Source organism: Culex quinquefasciatus, chromosome 3, assembly GCF_015732765.1.
Source record: "Culex quinquefasciatus strain JHB chromosome 3, VPISU_Cqui_1.0_pri_paternal, whole genome shotgun sequence".
Classification (NCBI taxonomy): domain Eukaryota; kingdom Metazoa; phylum Arthropoda; class Insecta; order Diptera; family Culicidae; genus Culex; species Culex quinquefasciatus.
The window spans coordinates 160,585,125-160,599,790 of NC_051863.1; the positions used below are offsets into that span (position 1 = coordinate 160,585,125).

The 14,666-nt window shown below is 35.3% G+C and overlaps 3 protein-coding genes across 3 annotated transcripts; 2 read left to right on the forward strand and 1 right to left on the reverse strand.

Annotated features, from left to right (window-relative positions):
- The first annotated feature begins 4,924 nt into the window (after positions 1-4,924).
- On the forward strand, positions 4,925-6,411 carry LOC6036596 (putative odorant receptor 83c). The gene is made up of 5 exons (XM_038264512.1): positions 4,925-5,211; positions 5,269-5,786; positions 5,845-6,034; positions 6,096-6,251; positions 6,306-6,411. The coding sequence occupies exons 1-5, from the start codon at positions 4,954-4,956 to the stop codon at positions 6,366-6,368; spliced, it is 1,185 nt and encodes a 394-aa protein (XP_038120440.1). The 5' UTR covers positions 4,925-4,953; the 3' UTR covers positions 6,369-6,411.
- A 4,098-nt stretch (positions 6,412-10,509) lies between these two features.
- On the forward strand, positions 10,510-12,060 carry LOC6036597 (odorant receptor 67d). Its single transcript, XM_001846577.2, has 5 exons — positions 10,510-10,817; positions 10,879-11,396; positions 11,453-11,642; positions 11,703-11,858; positions 11,916-12,060. Exons 1-5 carry the CDS (start codon positions 10,560-10,562, stop codon positions 11,976-11,978), a joined length of 1,185 nt encoding a protein of 394 aa, XP_001846629.2. The 5' UTR covers positions 10,510-10,559; the 3' UTR covers positions 11,979-12,060.
- A 19-nt stretch (positions 12,061-12,079) lies between these two features.
- Positions 12,080-12,912, reverse strand: LOC6036598 (collagenase). Its single transcript, XM_001846578.2, has one exon. The coding sequence runs from the start codon at positions 12,892-12,894 to the stop codon at positions 12,112-12,114; it is 783 nt and encodes a 260-aa protein (XP_001846630.2). The 5' UTR covers positions 12,895-12,912; the 3' UTR covers positions 12,080-12,111.
- Positions 12,913-14,666: the final 1,754 nt, after the last annotated feature.

The following is a 14,666-nucleotide window of genomic DNA, read 5'->3' on the forward strand; positions in this document are numbered from 1 at the left end:
AATTGAAGTTTTTTTTTAAGTCTCACCTAAAGAACCCCTCATTTTAATGCCAGTTATCTCAGCAACTACCTAATGGTCAAAATTTCAATGTTAAAAAATGAAACATTATAGAAATCTTCTTTTTTTCATTGAATTTCTTTTTGCTGATTTTCTTTTTCAATTGAGACTTTCTATTCAAAAGAGCCAAATACTTAATATATGTGAATATAAAACAAACTTCTGAACTCTTTCTTGTAACCGAGAAAAATATTCAAATTTACATTTTTACAATAAAAGTTACTTCCATAATTGATTCTTACGAAATTTCAAATACACAATTGAACGTAGTAGTAACCTTTGTTCTTAGGGGTAACTTTTGTCCCTGATTACGAATCCGACGTCCGTTTTTTGATATCTCGTGACGGAGGGGCGGTACGGCCCCTTTCATTTTTTAACTTGCGAAAAAAGAGACGTATTTTCCATCGAAAAAAACACTAAAAAGCTTTTTTAACTTTGCAGGGTTTTACGATTTTTTTTTTGAAAAAGTTCCTTTTTACGTTTCTCTTTGTTCCTTCGTCCGTGTCTGTCGCGAGTGACGATGAACGGCCATGATCGACGACGACCAACTTTTTCAAAACTTTTTTTCGTAAAATCGCGATAACTCGTGATGTTTATAAGCAACCCCCTTATGTTCATACATCAAACTTTTTGTAATCGTCTGCTCTACAACTTTGTAGAACATTATTACACTTTAAAAAATAACCCTGCAAAGTTAGAAAAAACACGAAATTTTAAAATGAAAATTTTTGTTCTAAATGAAAAAATGACCCTTCGGGGTCAGTGTAGATTCAAAAAGAACATTAAATTTCCCATAAAATGACATGTTCCAAAAAATTTTACAGCCGCGTAACGGAAAATGAGAGAATATTCAAAACTTTTTTAGTGTTTTTTTCGATGAAAAATACGTTTTTTCGGAATTCTGAGTACGCCATCAAATCGGGCGTCTAATTTTACATAAAAGTTCCTTTGACACCAAATTTCTATCTCATCACCGTTTCAGGCTGCAAATTATTGAAAAACACCTCTTTTTTCGCATGTTCAAAAATGGAAGGGGTCGTACCGCCCCTCCGTCACGAGATATCAAAAAACGGACCTCGAATTCGTGATTAGGAACAAAAGTTACCTCTTAGAACAAAGTTTCACGAAAATCGAAGAGGGGTCGAGGCAACTGCTGTGTGAGTTGGCGTAGCACGGCGTGTTTTCTGGGCAACCTTAAGGAGAAAAAATAGTCATCACTACTTTCAAAAGTGTCTTATAGGAAATTTTCTCAGCTTTCCAATGCTTCTAAGAGCGAAATGTTTCATCGGGAAATTTCTGAGATATCTCTATTTTAAGTTTTTTTTTTTTTTAAATCCTTGATCATTTATTGGAAACTTTTAAATAACAGTCCAGGAATTTTGTCAAATGATGTGTTTAATGTGTATTTTACTGACCAAAATGTGCAAAATAAGACAAGAAACAACTTTGTAGAAGGTTGCAAACCGCTAAACATTTTGAAAATTATGTTTTAACCTAATTTTTGTATATGTGGTATTTATTCAAAAAATAAAATAATAAAACCGCATTGAAATAATATTTTTACAAGAACAAAAAGATTATTACATAATGGTTGTGTACAAATAACACCGGTCTGCTCTGATTCAGCTTGGAATTAGCTGATACAACCGAAATTTCTACAGGTTTGAGATTTATAGGGTATTACAAGATTTTTATGAATAAATATCATATTTCCTTAATAAAACACTAACTAGTTGCATGGATACAACACATGTTTTATACTCGAAATTATACTGCAAATTACTGTTGCTAGCTTTAGGAGAAATACTTTTCATTAGTATGAAATGATTGTTTCAGTTTTTTTTGTATTAAATGATCAAGGAATTAGCAATATTTTAGAAGTTTATAAGAATCTTATCTTCAATCTAATCTTAAAAAAAATATATATGTCTTGATTTTTGTTCAAATAGTTGGAAAGAAAGTTTCTGTTAAATTTTTTTTTGTTAAAATACTATTTAATTTTTGTTCAAACAAAAATAAATGTTTGTGACGGTGTTTTCAGAATTCTGAATTGGAAGACTCGAGTTTTATTGCTACTTTTAAGTGCATTTTCTACAGAAAACATTTTATAAAATTTTATCTTTATTTTATACTCATGAAAACTTTTGAAGCTTGCTACAGTAATATGTGGTACATTTTCGATTTCAATTCATATTTGTATTTATGTTCCTGGTTAATGTTTGCCTAAGAAAATATCAAATTTATTCAATAAAATTAAATAATACCATTAAAAATCACAAACCTACATAAGTTTCGGTTGAACAAGCTAAATCAGAGTAGACACGTGATATTTGTACAAAAAAAATATGTAATTATCAAATAATTCTTGTAAAAAATACATTTTTACACTGATTTATGATTTTAATTTCTGAATAAATCCCATTTATTCAAAAACTTAGACAAAACATAATTTTCAAAAAGTATAGCGGTTTACAACCTTCTACAAAGTTGTTTCTTGTCTTACTCAACAAAATGTGCAAACATTTTGATGAGTAAATGACTCATGAAACACATCATTTGATAAGTTTTCTGAACTGTTAGTATAAAGTTTCCAATAAATAATAAAGGAATTTTAAACCAAAAAACTTGAAATAAAGATATCTCAGAAATTTCCCGATGAAACATTTCGCTTTTTGAAGGATTGGAAAGCTGAGAAAATTTCCTATAAGACACATTTAAAAGTGGCGATGACTATTTTTTCCTGATAAGGTTGTTCTAGAAAACACGCCGTGGTAGAATTACCCACATGCTAACAGTGCACCCTTTTCTAACCTCAAAATCGAGTCGGCATGACGCCCCTCGAAAAGTACGTCACGTTTTGCTGCCCCCGCTCTCTTCCCACCATCCTGTTTTTTGTGCAGTTTTAGCATGATTTATGAAAAGGATTATTATTGTATTTTAAAATTCGGAATTTGATCGGGAAAGTTTTAATGTTGTAGTGACAGAAATCTCCATGAGCAATTCTCTGAGTTTTTTATCATTCGATTTTTTTTTTATTTTTTAATCCGGCTGAAACTTTTTTTGTTCTTTTGGTATGCCCAAAGAAGCAATTTTGCATCATTAGTTTGTCCATATAATTTTCCATACAAATTTGGCAGCTGTCCATACAAAAATGATGTATGAAAATTCAAAAATCTGTATCTTTTGAAGGAATTTTTTGATCGATTTTGTGTTCTTTGTTGTAGGTATGGATATGGACTACACTGAAAAAAAATGATACACGGTAAAACATTTTTGGTGATTTTTAATTTCACTTTTTTTCACTAAAATTTGATTTGTAAAAAACACTATTTTTTATATTTTTTTTTAATTATGTTTTAGAGGACATCAAATGGCAACTTTTCAGAAAACTTCAGAATGGGCAAAAAATCTTTGACCGAGTTATAATTTTTAGAATCAATACAATTTTTTTCAAAAAATCGAAATATTGGTCCTAAACATTTTTCAATTTCATTTTTCGATGTAAAATTGAATTTGCAATCAAAAAGTACGTTAGTGAAATTTTGATAAAGTGCACCGTTTTCAAGTTATAGCCATTTTTATGTAACTTTTTTCAAAATAGTCAAAGCTATTGATTTTTTAAAAATAGTGCCCATGTTTTCCCACTTTTGAAAAAAATATTTTTGATAAGCTGAGAAAATTCTCTGCACTTTATCAAAATTTCACTTAAGTTCTTTTTGATTGCAAATTCAATTTTACATCAAAAAATGAAATTCAAAAATGTTTGCGATCAATATTTCGATTTTTTGAAAAAAAATGTATTGATTCAAAAAATCATAACTCGGTCAAAGGTTTTTTGCGCATTCTGGAAATACCTGAAAAGTTGCCATTTGATGTCCTCTAAAACATATAAAAAATAAATAAAATAAAAATAGTGTTCTTTGCAAGTGTTTTTTGCAAAGTTTTAGTGATAAAAAGTTAAAAAAAATTACCAAATTTATTTTTTACCGTGTATCATTATTTTTTCAGTGTATTCCATATCCATACCTACAACTTTGCCGAAAACACCAAACCGATCAAAAAAAATCCTTCGAAAGATACAGATTTTTTAATTTTCACATATCATTTTTGTATGGACAGCTGCCAAATTTGTATGAAAAATTATATGGACAAACTAATGATGCAAAATGGCTTCTTTGGGAATACCGAAGGCACCAAAAAATTTAAGCCGGATTAAAAAAAAACAAAAATTAAAATTAAAGAAAAAAGACCGATTCCGTAGAGAGCTGCTCCATGTTTTTTTTAAATCTGATGATTTAGGCATATTTAATCTATTATCAAAAACACTGTTTCTTAAAGCCTTGTATCGTGTTTGATTCATGAGTTAAGTTTATCAAATAATAAGCTTTTTTAACTATATGTTTAGACAGAATTTTCAGTATTCAAGAAATAGTCTAGCGTGACATCACACTTGCGACTCAAAACCAGAAAATAAAACGCTGAAAAGCTAATAATGGTCGCACAAAGTGTCATATCGGTTCCGGTTCTCCAGTTTAATTTGTAGTTCTCAATCGAAAAGTCCAACCCGACGAAATCAGCCAATCGCCGAATGAAAAACAAATAAATTGTAATCGAACATTTCGCGAGGGCACCGTCGGAAGTCGATGCATCGTGAAGGATTATGCAGCAAATGTTTGTTTTGCTACCGTAGTTCGATACTGGTTTTTAAATGAGATAATTAGATCCCCTCCTTCCAAGCAGTTTTTTTTCTGTGGTTGGAGTAACTTAATTATGTTATAAATTTCTGATTACACTATAATTATCCTCATATTAACAACAGGATAAAACTAAAAATAAACTCAACCTGGAACCATTTCTTCATGACCTTTGCAGCAGTAAAGAACGCAAATCATCAGAATGCACAGGCTACCAACGATTCCCAAGTTTACCAAGTCCTGGGAAATGTTTGAGTACAATTTACTCTTTGTGCGCAGGCTGGTGGATTTTGTCGGGTTGGATTTCATGATTGAAAACTACAAGTTCAATTGGAGGACCGGATCGGCAGTGTTTTTTTGTGTAACGGTTACGAGTCTTTCGTTTTACAACATGGCTTATTTCTATCCGGACATGTACAGGATTTGTGAAGTTTCGGTTCCTTTGACTCTAACGTTACAGGTATGTCAAGATGGAATTACTATTGTTTTAAAAATGTTAACGAGTTGTGCCTCGTAGAACGTCGTTAAACTATACTATGGATACAACCATCGTCATTTTTACCTGGAGACATACGATCGCATCCGGCAGCTGCATTTAAAACATCAAAACCACGAACGGAACCACGAGAAATTGCTTCTGTTGATAGAACGGATTCATGTGTTAACTAAACTTATGACAATTGTATACTTTTGTGGCGGCTTGTCCTATCTCTTTTATCCAATATTTATGCAATTTTATTATCACGAGTGGGTTCTTGCTCTTGCCCTCAGAATTCCTTTCGTTGATCCGGATTCGACTGTTGGTTACTCAATTACCAGTCTGTTTCATTTAACGTTGATAATCGTTGGATGCACGGGAATATCGGCAGCTGATATTGTGATCACCCTAATGGTAGGCAGCCTAATTGGATTTGTTGATGTGTTCACCAACGAAATGCACGAATTGGATCAGATGCTGGATTCGAGCGAAAGGAATGAAAAGCGAGTTCGCGAAAAAGTCAGATCGATATGTCTTCAACATCAACACTTAATTGAGTAGGTGTTTGTCGAAGCCGTCATCACTGCCCCCAAAAAACATTTGCTATTCTTCTAGATATGAATCCGATCTTGACGAAAGATATATCGTCATTTGCTTTGTCCAGATTTTTACATCAATCGCAGCTATCGTCATTGCGCTTTTCCTCGTATATACGATACAATTCATCCCGGGATACGTGCTAGTGCTGGCAGGTTTTATTCAACTTTTTCAACTATGCGTACTCGGAACAATATTGACGGTGAAGGTACAACAAAAAAGCTTCCAACTGTCGATTACAAATAAAACCTTAATTAATTCAACTACAGAATGAGCAGATAACCGAAGCAACGTACAACCTTCGCTGGTACCTTTTGGAAAAATCTGAGCAAAAGTGTATTCTGCAGATGCTGCATAAAAGCCAACACTTTGTCGAGATGTCCGTTGGAGGGTTTGCGCCACTTAATCTCGAGACCTTTGTTGCGGTAATTTTAAGTACAACGTAGGTTTGGATTATTTATATTATTTTTTTCTTCCAGATTATGAATCGAATCTATACATATTTTATGATGCTGATACAATTTATAGAACAAGAAGAATGATCATACTACACAAAAACATACAGAAATGTAATATGAATCAAAACCCCACTTTGAAACTAAAAGTTTAAATAACAATATTGTTGGTTATTCGAGAATTAAAACTGAAGTTTTATCGAATTCCTTGAACAATTTTCTATTTATAAAACGAAATCCGACAGCTATCCACGGATCTTTCAAATGTAAATAATGACCCTTTTGTATCGACCAAAACAGTTTTTTCACCATAACTTTCGAAGTACTGCTCCAAATTAAATGATATTCAAAAAGGACTTAAAGGTTTAAGTCTTTAGATCTGTCCTTTAAGGACAGATCTAAAGACATAGATCCGCACAAAATCGGTCAAGCCTGTTCCGAGAAGAGTGGGTGAGAAAAAACTTCTACGTCCAACCACACCAGTGGTTCTCAACCTTATTCGATTCATAGGGACGTGGCGTTACATCGTGCTGCCATCTGTTTTTTTTAAGTGCAAGAGTGGAAAAGTGCTGAGTCATCGTCTAAAAATAGATGGCGTCCTGTCTCACCCAGCAAAATGAAGTCGATAAAGTAGTCGGTTTCGATGGAGATAAAGTGGAAAACGTGGTCTAAAAATAGGGACGCCATTCCCCTATTCCCTCCGTGGCTAGTTTTCAAGAATCTCATTCCCCCCTTGGGTAATTCTCTACCAACTCACACGAAACCGGGAAAAGTTGCCCCGACCCCTATTCGATTGGCGTGAAACTTTGTCCTAAGGGGTAACTGTTGCCTCTGATCACGAATCTGAGGTTCGTTTTGCCTTCCTCACTGAGGTAAGGCTATAATCCTGCTCTAAAAATGAACTTTGTATAAAAACATCATAGACCCACCTTCATGTATACATATCGACTCAGAATTGAAAACAGAACAAATGTCTGTGTGTATGTGTGTGTGTATGTATGTATGTGACCAACAAACTAGCTCACGTTTCTCGGCACTGGCTGAACCGATTTGACCCGAACCTGTTGCAGTCGACTTGGTTTAGGGTCCCATAGATCGAGTTTTATACAGATTGAAGTTTCGATAAGTAGTTCAAAAGTTATGCATAAAAATGTGTTTTCACATATATCCGGATCTCAATTAAATGTATGTAAACTATGTTCGGATCCACCATCCGACCAATTGTTGGTTAGGTTATCAAAAAACCTTTCCAACGAGTCCAAAACATTGATGATCTAGCAACCCTGTCTCGAGGTATGGCCATTTAAGTGATATTTATGTACTTTTTTATTCCGGATCTTAAAAATAGATTAAATTTTTGTACAATTCCATCATATCAGCCATTGTTGGTAATAAGTGAGGAAGGCTCCAACCACATAGGTGGATTAAGTTAGTTTTTTGATATCTCGTGACGGAGGGGCGGTACGGCACCTTTCATTTTTTACACGTGAAAAAAGCGGTGTTTTTCAATAATTTGTAGCGTGAAACGATGATGAGATAGAAGTTTGGTGTCAAAGGGACTTTATGTAAAATTAAACGCCTGATTTGATGGCGTACTCAGAATTCCGAAAACAAACGTATTTTTCATCGAAAAAAAAAAACACTGAAAAAGTTTTAAAAACCCTGCCATTTTTCGTTACTTGACTGTGAAAAAAATTTGGAACATGTCATTTTATGGGAAATTGAATGTACTTTTCGAATCTTCATTGACCCAGAAGGGTCATTTTTTCATCTAGTACCAAAATTTTCATTTTAAAATTTCGTGTTGTTTAGAAAATAGCACGAAAAAAATATGTAAAGCTTGTTTGTTTTTAAATAACTGTTATGCCTAAAATAATGAAAGAAAATTTCCATTTCCAATTCTTTTTTTGCACAATTCGTTTCAAATTCACATTTTTTCCGAAAATTATCATTTTTCCCGTGTTCAGGAGGTTATTTTGAGCAACTTTTGTTGTATGAAAAACTTTACTTCTCTTGTTTTATGTTTTTCTTGTTTCATTTTTAGTATTTCAATTTGCATTTATCTGGTTTAGCTTATGTTTGTTTTTTTTGTAGTATTTGGTCTATTCTACCACCTCTTATCATTACATTTTTCCTATCAATTTTTTCATGTTTCTACAGTCACTTTTTCAATTTTTTGCTTGTTTTACATTTACTGATATAAAGTGTCACCATTATCTTTTAAATTGTAAAAAATGCGTAGAGGCATAGCTTGAGATACTAGAAAAATTACTGCATACTTCTTTCAACCTCAAATATAGGAAAAGTTAGTAAAAAACAGCCAAAATTGACCAGCAAAGTCACATAAAACAAGTAAAACTTCCAACACATAAATTTTCTTAAAGTTTAAAGATCAAAAATCAGTTTAAAAATTGATTTTTGGAAATTTTTTAAATCGAAGCCCGTCTAGAGGCGGTGTAGGGTTGTAGAGGGTTAAGAACTTCATTTTTGAGTGATTTTATAGCCTTTCCTCAGTGAGGAAGGCAAACAATGTACTGCTCTAATAACTGGAAAGTTACTAGTAATAGAAAATAAAGTTTTAAGAAAATTGTAAAAAAGGGGGCGATGCCAAATCAGCACCAAATTAGAAATTAATGTAAACTATCGCTGAATGAACGTTCTTCTTGAGTTTGGTCCATATCGGTTAAGGTCGAGTCCAAAATCATTTACGTCCTGGTCGGCAATCATTGATCAACGGAGATTTTCATATCTGTACAGGAGATAGGAGAAGCAGAATTTCGTTACCAAAAATGATATAAAGTGTCACCTTAAATATTCTCCTACCGTCAGTGGGGGTGACTATAGGTCAAAACACGATGTACCTCTGGTAATTTCTTGATAACAAAAACAGTTTAAATAACATCGAAAATATTTGAACGTCAAATTACGGAGTTTTTTTTTAAAGGTCCAATAAACCAAATTTCCAGTGTTTGCTTTTTGTGTTTTTTTTAACCGCCTTGAGTCAGGGGTATTGAAAAACACCCAAAAAGCAAAAACTGAAAATTTGGTTTATTGGACCTTTAAAAAAAACCAAATTTGAATGAAAAAAGTTTTTTAAAATGCATTATACACCTGTCCAGTTGTTTTGCAATCATTAGTTTCTAAAATATCTAAGCATTGACGAAAATTTTATTCTCTGCAAAAAAAAGTTTTTGCGGTGTTGTGCATTGGAATTTAAAAAAAAATCAAAATTGTTTTAATCCAGCCCAAACAAGCTAAATATGATTATTAATGGAGAAAAATGCATTTTAGATTATTTTCAGTTGATTTTACTTCTATGTTCATTAAAATTTTGAAGTTTTTTGAAAAAATATTGAAGGGGAGTGAGGGGGGGGGGGGGGGAGAGAGAGAGAGGCGTCATAAACTTTGAAAAATATTTGCAACGGCCTCACTAACATTTGCCCAAAATATGGTGGAATTTGTTGGACTCTACATTAAATGAGAATCGTTTAAAAAATGACCCAATCTCACCCCTTAGAGGGGGTGACATTGGCTCAAGTGAAACTAAAATGATGCTCAAATACAAATATATGGTAAAAACAGGTAAAAACAAGTCATGCAACTGTGTTTCTTGTTCGAGAGAATCTTATTGACATGCTCCAATGTTTGAACCGTTGGTCGCAAAGCTTGCTTAGGGCGTATCCCAGGCCGTTTTACTCTTGGTGACAGATTTTGTGTCAAAATAAATGTTTAATATTACATCATAAAATGATGAATTTTCATCAGTTCCTGGTAAATATTCATTAAGTTCACATTTTTACACATTGTTTAGGTAATATCACTCAAAAAAGAGGTAATATTCAACCTACCAAATTTTCAACATTTTTAAATTCATTTTTTTTTTTTTGCTGTGTGATCAATCATCAGTTGAGCTTCTCATCTGGCGTCTACTTGCAAAGTAAGGTCCTGTGCTGAGAGAGTTTGTTTCACTATAAACACGATACTGGTATTTAATGAGTTAATCAGTCTATCACTTTGGAATTTCTTAATAACCCCTGACTATTTATTCAGCATCTAGTGAAACTATAATCAACTCTTGTGGTTTGGTTGAGCGTTTTAGCAGAATGCATTACTGTGAATACAAAGAAAAAAAAAAGGAACAACTCGTCTCTTTGTATTCACATAATCAACTCATTATTTGTTACATAACAAAAAGTCAATAAAACCTCTCACAAAGCAAACATTTCTTCGTGTCCTCTTCAGCAGTAAAGACCTCGGTAAAAACCGCTGTCCTTCAGGATGCACAGGCTGCCGACCGTTCCCAAGTTCACCAAATCATGGGAAATGTTTGAGTACAATCTACTGTTCGTGCGACGGCTGGTGGACTTTGTGGGGTTAGATTTCATGATCGAAAACTACAAATTTAACTGGAGAACCGGTTCGGCGGTATTCTTCTGCGTGACCGTTTTTGGCCTTTCTCTGTACAATACGGCATTTTACTATCCGGACATGTACAAGATTTGCGAAGTGTCGATACCCTTGAGTATCTGCCTGCAGGTTCGGATAGGTGACAGTTATTGCTTTGAACAATAACTTCTTTTTCTTTTTGATTTAATAGAGTGTTACTAAGCTTTACTATGGATACAGACATCGTCATTTTTATCTGGAAACGTACGATCGCATTCGGCAGCTCCATTTGAAGCATCAAAATCACGAGGAAAATAACGCAAAATTGCTTCTTTTGATAGAAAGGATTCATGTGCTATCCAAGCTGATGACCCTGTTGTACACTTGCGGAGGTTTATCTTATCTGGCATATCCAGTACTGATGCACTTTATGTACCAGGAAAGAGTTCTTGCACTCGCGCTAAGAATTCCTTTCGTTGATGCAGATTCCACTACCGGCTACATTATTACCAATTTGTATCATGTTATTTTGATAATCGTCGGATGTGCGGGAATATCGGCTGCTGATATCGTGATCACCCTAATGGTGGGCAGCCTGGTTGGGTTCGTTGATGTGTTCACCAGCGATATGAACGACTTGGACCGGATGTTAGATTCGGGGGATCGAAACGAAGAGATCATTCGGGATGAAGTTAAATCCATTTGTGGACAACACCAGCACATAATAGAGTGAGATATCCGTTGGAATGTAACACATTAAAAACTAATTGCATGCATTTTTGCAGATATGAGTCTGATCTTGACGAAAGATACATCGTTATTTGCTTCGTCCAAGTATTCACCTCCATCTCTGGCGTCGTAGTGGCCCTTTTTCTCGTGTACATGATACAATTTATTCCGGGATACATGCTAGTGCTTGCGTCGTTTGTTCAGTTACTACAACTTTGTCTGCTTGGAACAGTGCTGACTGTAAAGGTGAATTATCCTGCTCCCAGTTTACGCCACGCTAAATTGAACACTCAAATTCATTTTCAGAACGAACAGATAACCGAAACAACGTACAACCTTCGCTGGTATCTGTTGCGAAAATCTGAGCAAAAATGTATTCTGCAAATGCTGCATAAAAGCCAGAGCTTTGTTGAGATGACCGTTGGAGGTTTCGCACCACTCAATCTGGAGACCTTCGTTTCGGTAATTCTGAACACTAGGCAGTTTTTGCACTCTTTTCTATGATTTTTTAATTTCCAGATTATGAACAGAATCTATACTTATTTCATGATGCTGATACAGTTTTTGGAACAGGAAGAGTAATCTTATCACGCAAAATTTACTAATGTGATACAAGTTCAAGCTTGATAAAAACTAAATAAATATTTTCGAAAGGTCCTAAAAATCGCTCTAATTAATGCTCACTTCAAAATCGATTGTAAGCTCAACATACGCCCTACTGTGGTTCCGCCATTCCCGTCTTGTTCCGGATCCAGTCCACGTACTCGGTAATGCGTGCGAACGCCACCGGCAGCCGCTTCTCGCAGCCAATGATGTGCCCGAAGCTGGTCGCCCCAATCAGCGTGTGGTCATCCTCGAGCACCAGTGGCCCGCCGGAATCGCCGTTGCACGTGGACTTGCGTTCCTCGTTGTGGGTGCACAGGGTCGTCGGTTGGACCGTTCCCGGGTACAGAAGCGAGCACTCGTTGTTGGTGATGACCTTCAGGGACACGTACTGCAGTCGGTCCGCGATTCCACCCCGGTCCTTGGTCTTGCCCCAGCCACTGGCGATCGCCATCCGGCGGTTGTAGTCGTCGTGGCCGGTCGGAAGCGCCACCGGTCGAATGTGATCGTTGAACTCGACCTTCTGGGGAAGCTTCACCAACGCCACGTCGTTCGAAGCGGTGCCCGGGTCGTAATCTTCGTGACGGATAAACTCCGTGGAATTCTGCACCACTCGACCGTCTCCGTCAGCTGGTTCTCGAAACTCGACCGCTCCCAGGGTGACCAGAATCGATTGAGCATCTTCGACGCAGTGGCCAGCGGTCAGGACCCATTCGTCACTCAGCAAACTTCCGCCGCACAGGGACCGTTCCTTGCCCATCTGGATGATCAGCATGGCCTGGTAGGGAAACTGGCCGGGAGCCGCATCCGATCCGCCAATGATCCGGGGTGATCCGGAATAAACAGATCTTAAAATGGCTGCCAAAGCCAACAGGAACACCGGCCACGTGTGCATGGTTAAGCTACGATCCTAACTGCTCCACTAACGGTAACAAACTGTCGATAGGATCCCACTTGGGTCAGGTTTAATATTCGCAAAAATCATTCAATAAATTGAGTTAATTGCATAACTAAGCCTTTGCATATCGACGTCGTCGTGCTATCTTGTCGCACCCGCCATTTCGACGTTCCGAGAAAAACGCGTTTTAATGTTTGACCTTGAATAAACAAAAACGAAAGCACGCAATGTAAACAATAACAAACACGTTTTGTTTGGCTGACCATTCTGTGCATTGTCCCGAAGTTTGGTTGAAGTTGGTTGCTTATTTGGTTCCCGAGTTATAATTACAAATGTTTACGGCTGTCTAACATGTACGTCCCGAGCAGACGGAAATAACTTGGGAAGGTCAGTTTATGATATTGTGAGAAGATCGAAATATGTTATTGGGATGATCGGATTAGTTGTTAAAATAACAAAAATCAATAACAAAGATTTGTTCGAAGAATAACTTAAACTGTTATTATGTTGTTATTGCAATAACAAACCAATAACACAGAAGGAATCATGAAGGAATAACAAAAATTGTTATTTAGTGCGGAGAGGTGGAGCAGCATAATAACAAAAAATGTTATTGCACTGGTATGTCTCCATAACCAAAAAAAGTTATTGTTTTGGTTTATTTGTAATTTGCAAATAAACCTGCAGTTGCCATAACTCCTCTGTACTAGTCAGGGCTGCAGAGTCGGGTAACTCCAAGCGACTTTGAAATTTGCTTAATCCGATGCAGTCTCCGAGGTCTCACTCCAGCTCGAACTTCAACGTCAGCTCCGACTTCCTGGCTCTGTGAAAATAATAACAGTTGTTGTCATTCACACTTCAAAAATTCTCAATAAATAAATCAATTTCGTTAGGGAATATAACAAAATAAAAAAAAAGAATTCCCTAAAGTTAATTTTATCGGATTAATTTTAGCTTGAAACCCCATTTCATGGTGAAAAAAATGACCCCGATGAAATTGGTCAAAATTATTTCATAGTTCTAGCCAATTTTAGTAAAATCCCTTGGGGGGTATATCAAATAATTAAAAAAATCAACTTTCAAAATCTCAACTTTTTGAATAATTTTAGCTTAAGGACCTCATTTCATGGCCAAAATAATGATCCCGACGAAATTGGTCAAAATTATCCCATAGTTCTAACCATTTTAAACAAAGTCCCTTAGGGGTATATCAAATAATTAAAAAAAATCAACTTCAAAAATTTCAACATTTCAGAATAATTTCAGCTTAAGGACCCCATTTCATGGCCAAAATAATGATCCCGACGAAATTGGTCAAAATTATCTCATAGTTCTAGCCAATTTTAGTAAAGTCCCTTAGGGAGTATATCAAATAATTAAGAAAATCGACTTCCAAAATTTCAACTTTTAAGATTAATTTAAGCTTAAGGACCCCATTTCATGGCCAAAATAATGATCCCGACGAAATTGGTCAAAATTATCCCATAGTTCTAACCATTTTAAACAAAGTCCTTTAGGGGGTATATCAAATAATTAAAAAAATCAACTTTCAAAATTTCAACTTATCAGAATAATTTTAGCTTAAGTACCCCATTTCATGGCCAAATTATAAATTAATTAATTAATTAATTAATTAATTGATTCCGACGAAATTGGTCAAAATCATCCCATAGCACTAGCCAATTTTATTTTTTTCAACTTTTAAGATTAATTTTAGCTTAAGGACCCCATTTCATGGCCAAAATAATGAGCCTGACGAAATTGGTCAA

Excerpts from the sequence above, each read along its gene's own strand:
- LOC6036597 (XM_001846577.2), top strand. The coding sequence starts at position 10,560 with ATGCACAGGCTGCCGACCGTTCCCAAGTTCACCAAATCATGGGAAATG. Across the intron at positions 11,643-11,702 it reads GAACAGTGCTGACTGTAAAG|AACGAACAGATAACCGAAAC; the intron begins GTGAATTATCCT and ends ATTCATTTTCAG. Across the intron at positions 11,859-11,915 it reads ATCTGGAGACCTTCGTTTCG|ATTATGAACAGAATCTATAC; the intron begins GTAATTCTGAAC and ends TTTAATTTCCAG.
- LOC6036596 (XM_038264512.1), top strand. The coding sequence starts at position 4,954 with ATGCACAGGCTACCAACGATTCCCAAGTTTACCAAGTCCTGGGAAATG. Across the intron at positions 5,787-5,844 it reads CAACATCAACACTTAATTGA|ATATGAATCCGATCTTGACG; the intron begins GTAGGTGTTTGT and ends CTATTCTTCTAG. Across the intron at positions 6,035-6,095 it reads GAACAATATTGACGGTGAAG|AATGAGCAGATAACCGAAGC; the intron begins GTACAACAAAAA and ends ATTCAACTACAG.
- LOC6036598 (XM_001846578.2), bottom strand. The coding sequence starts at position 12,894 with ATGCACACGTGGCCGGTGTTCCTGTTGGCTTTGGCAGCCATTTTAAGA.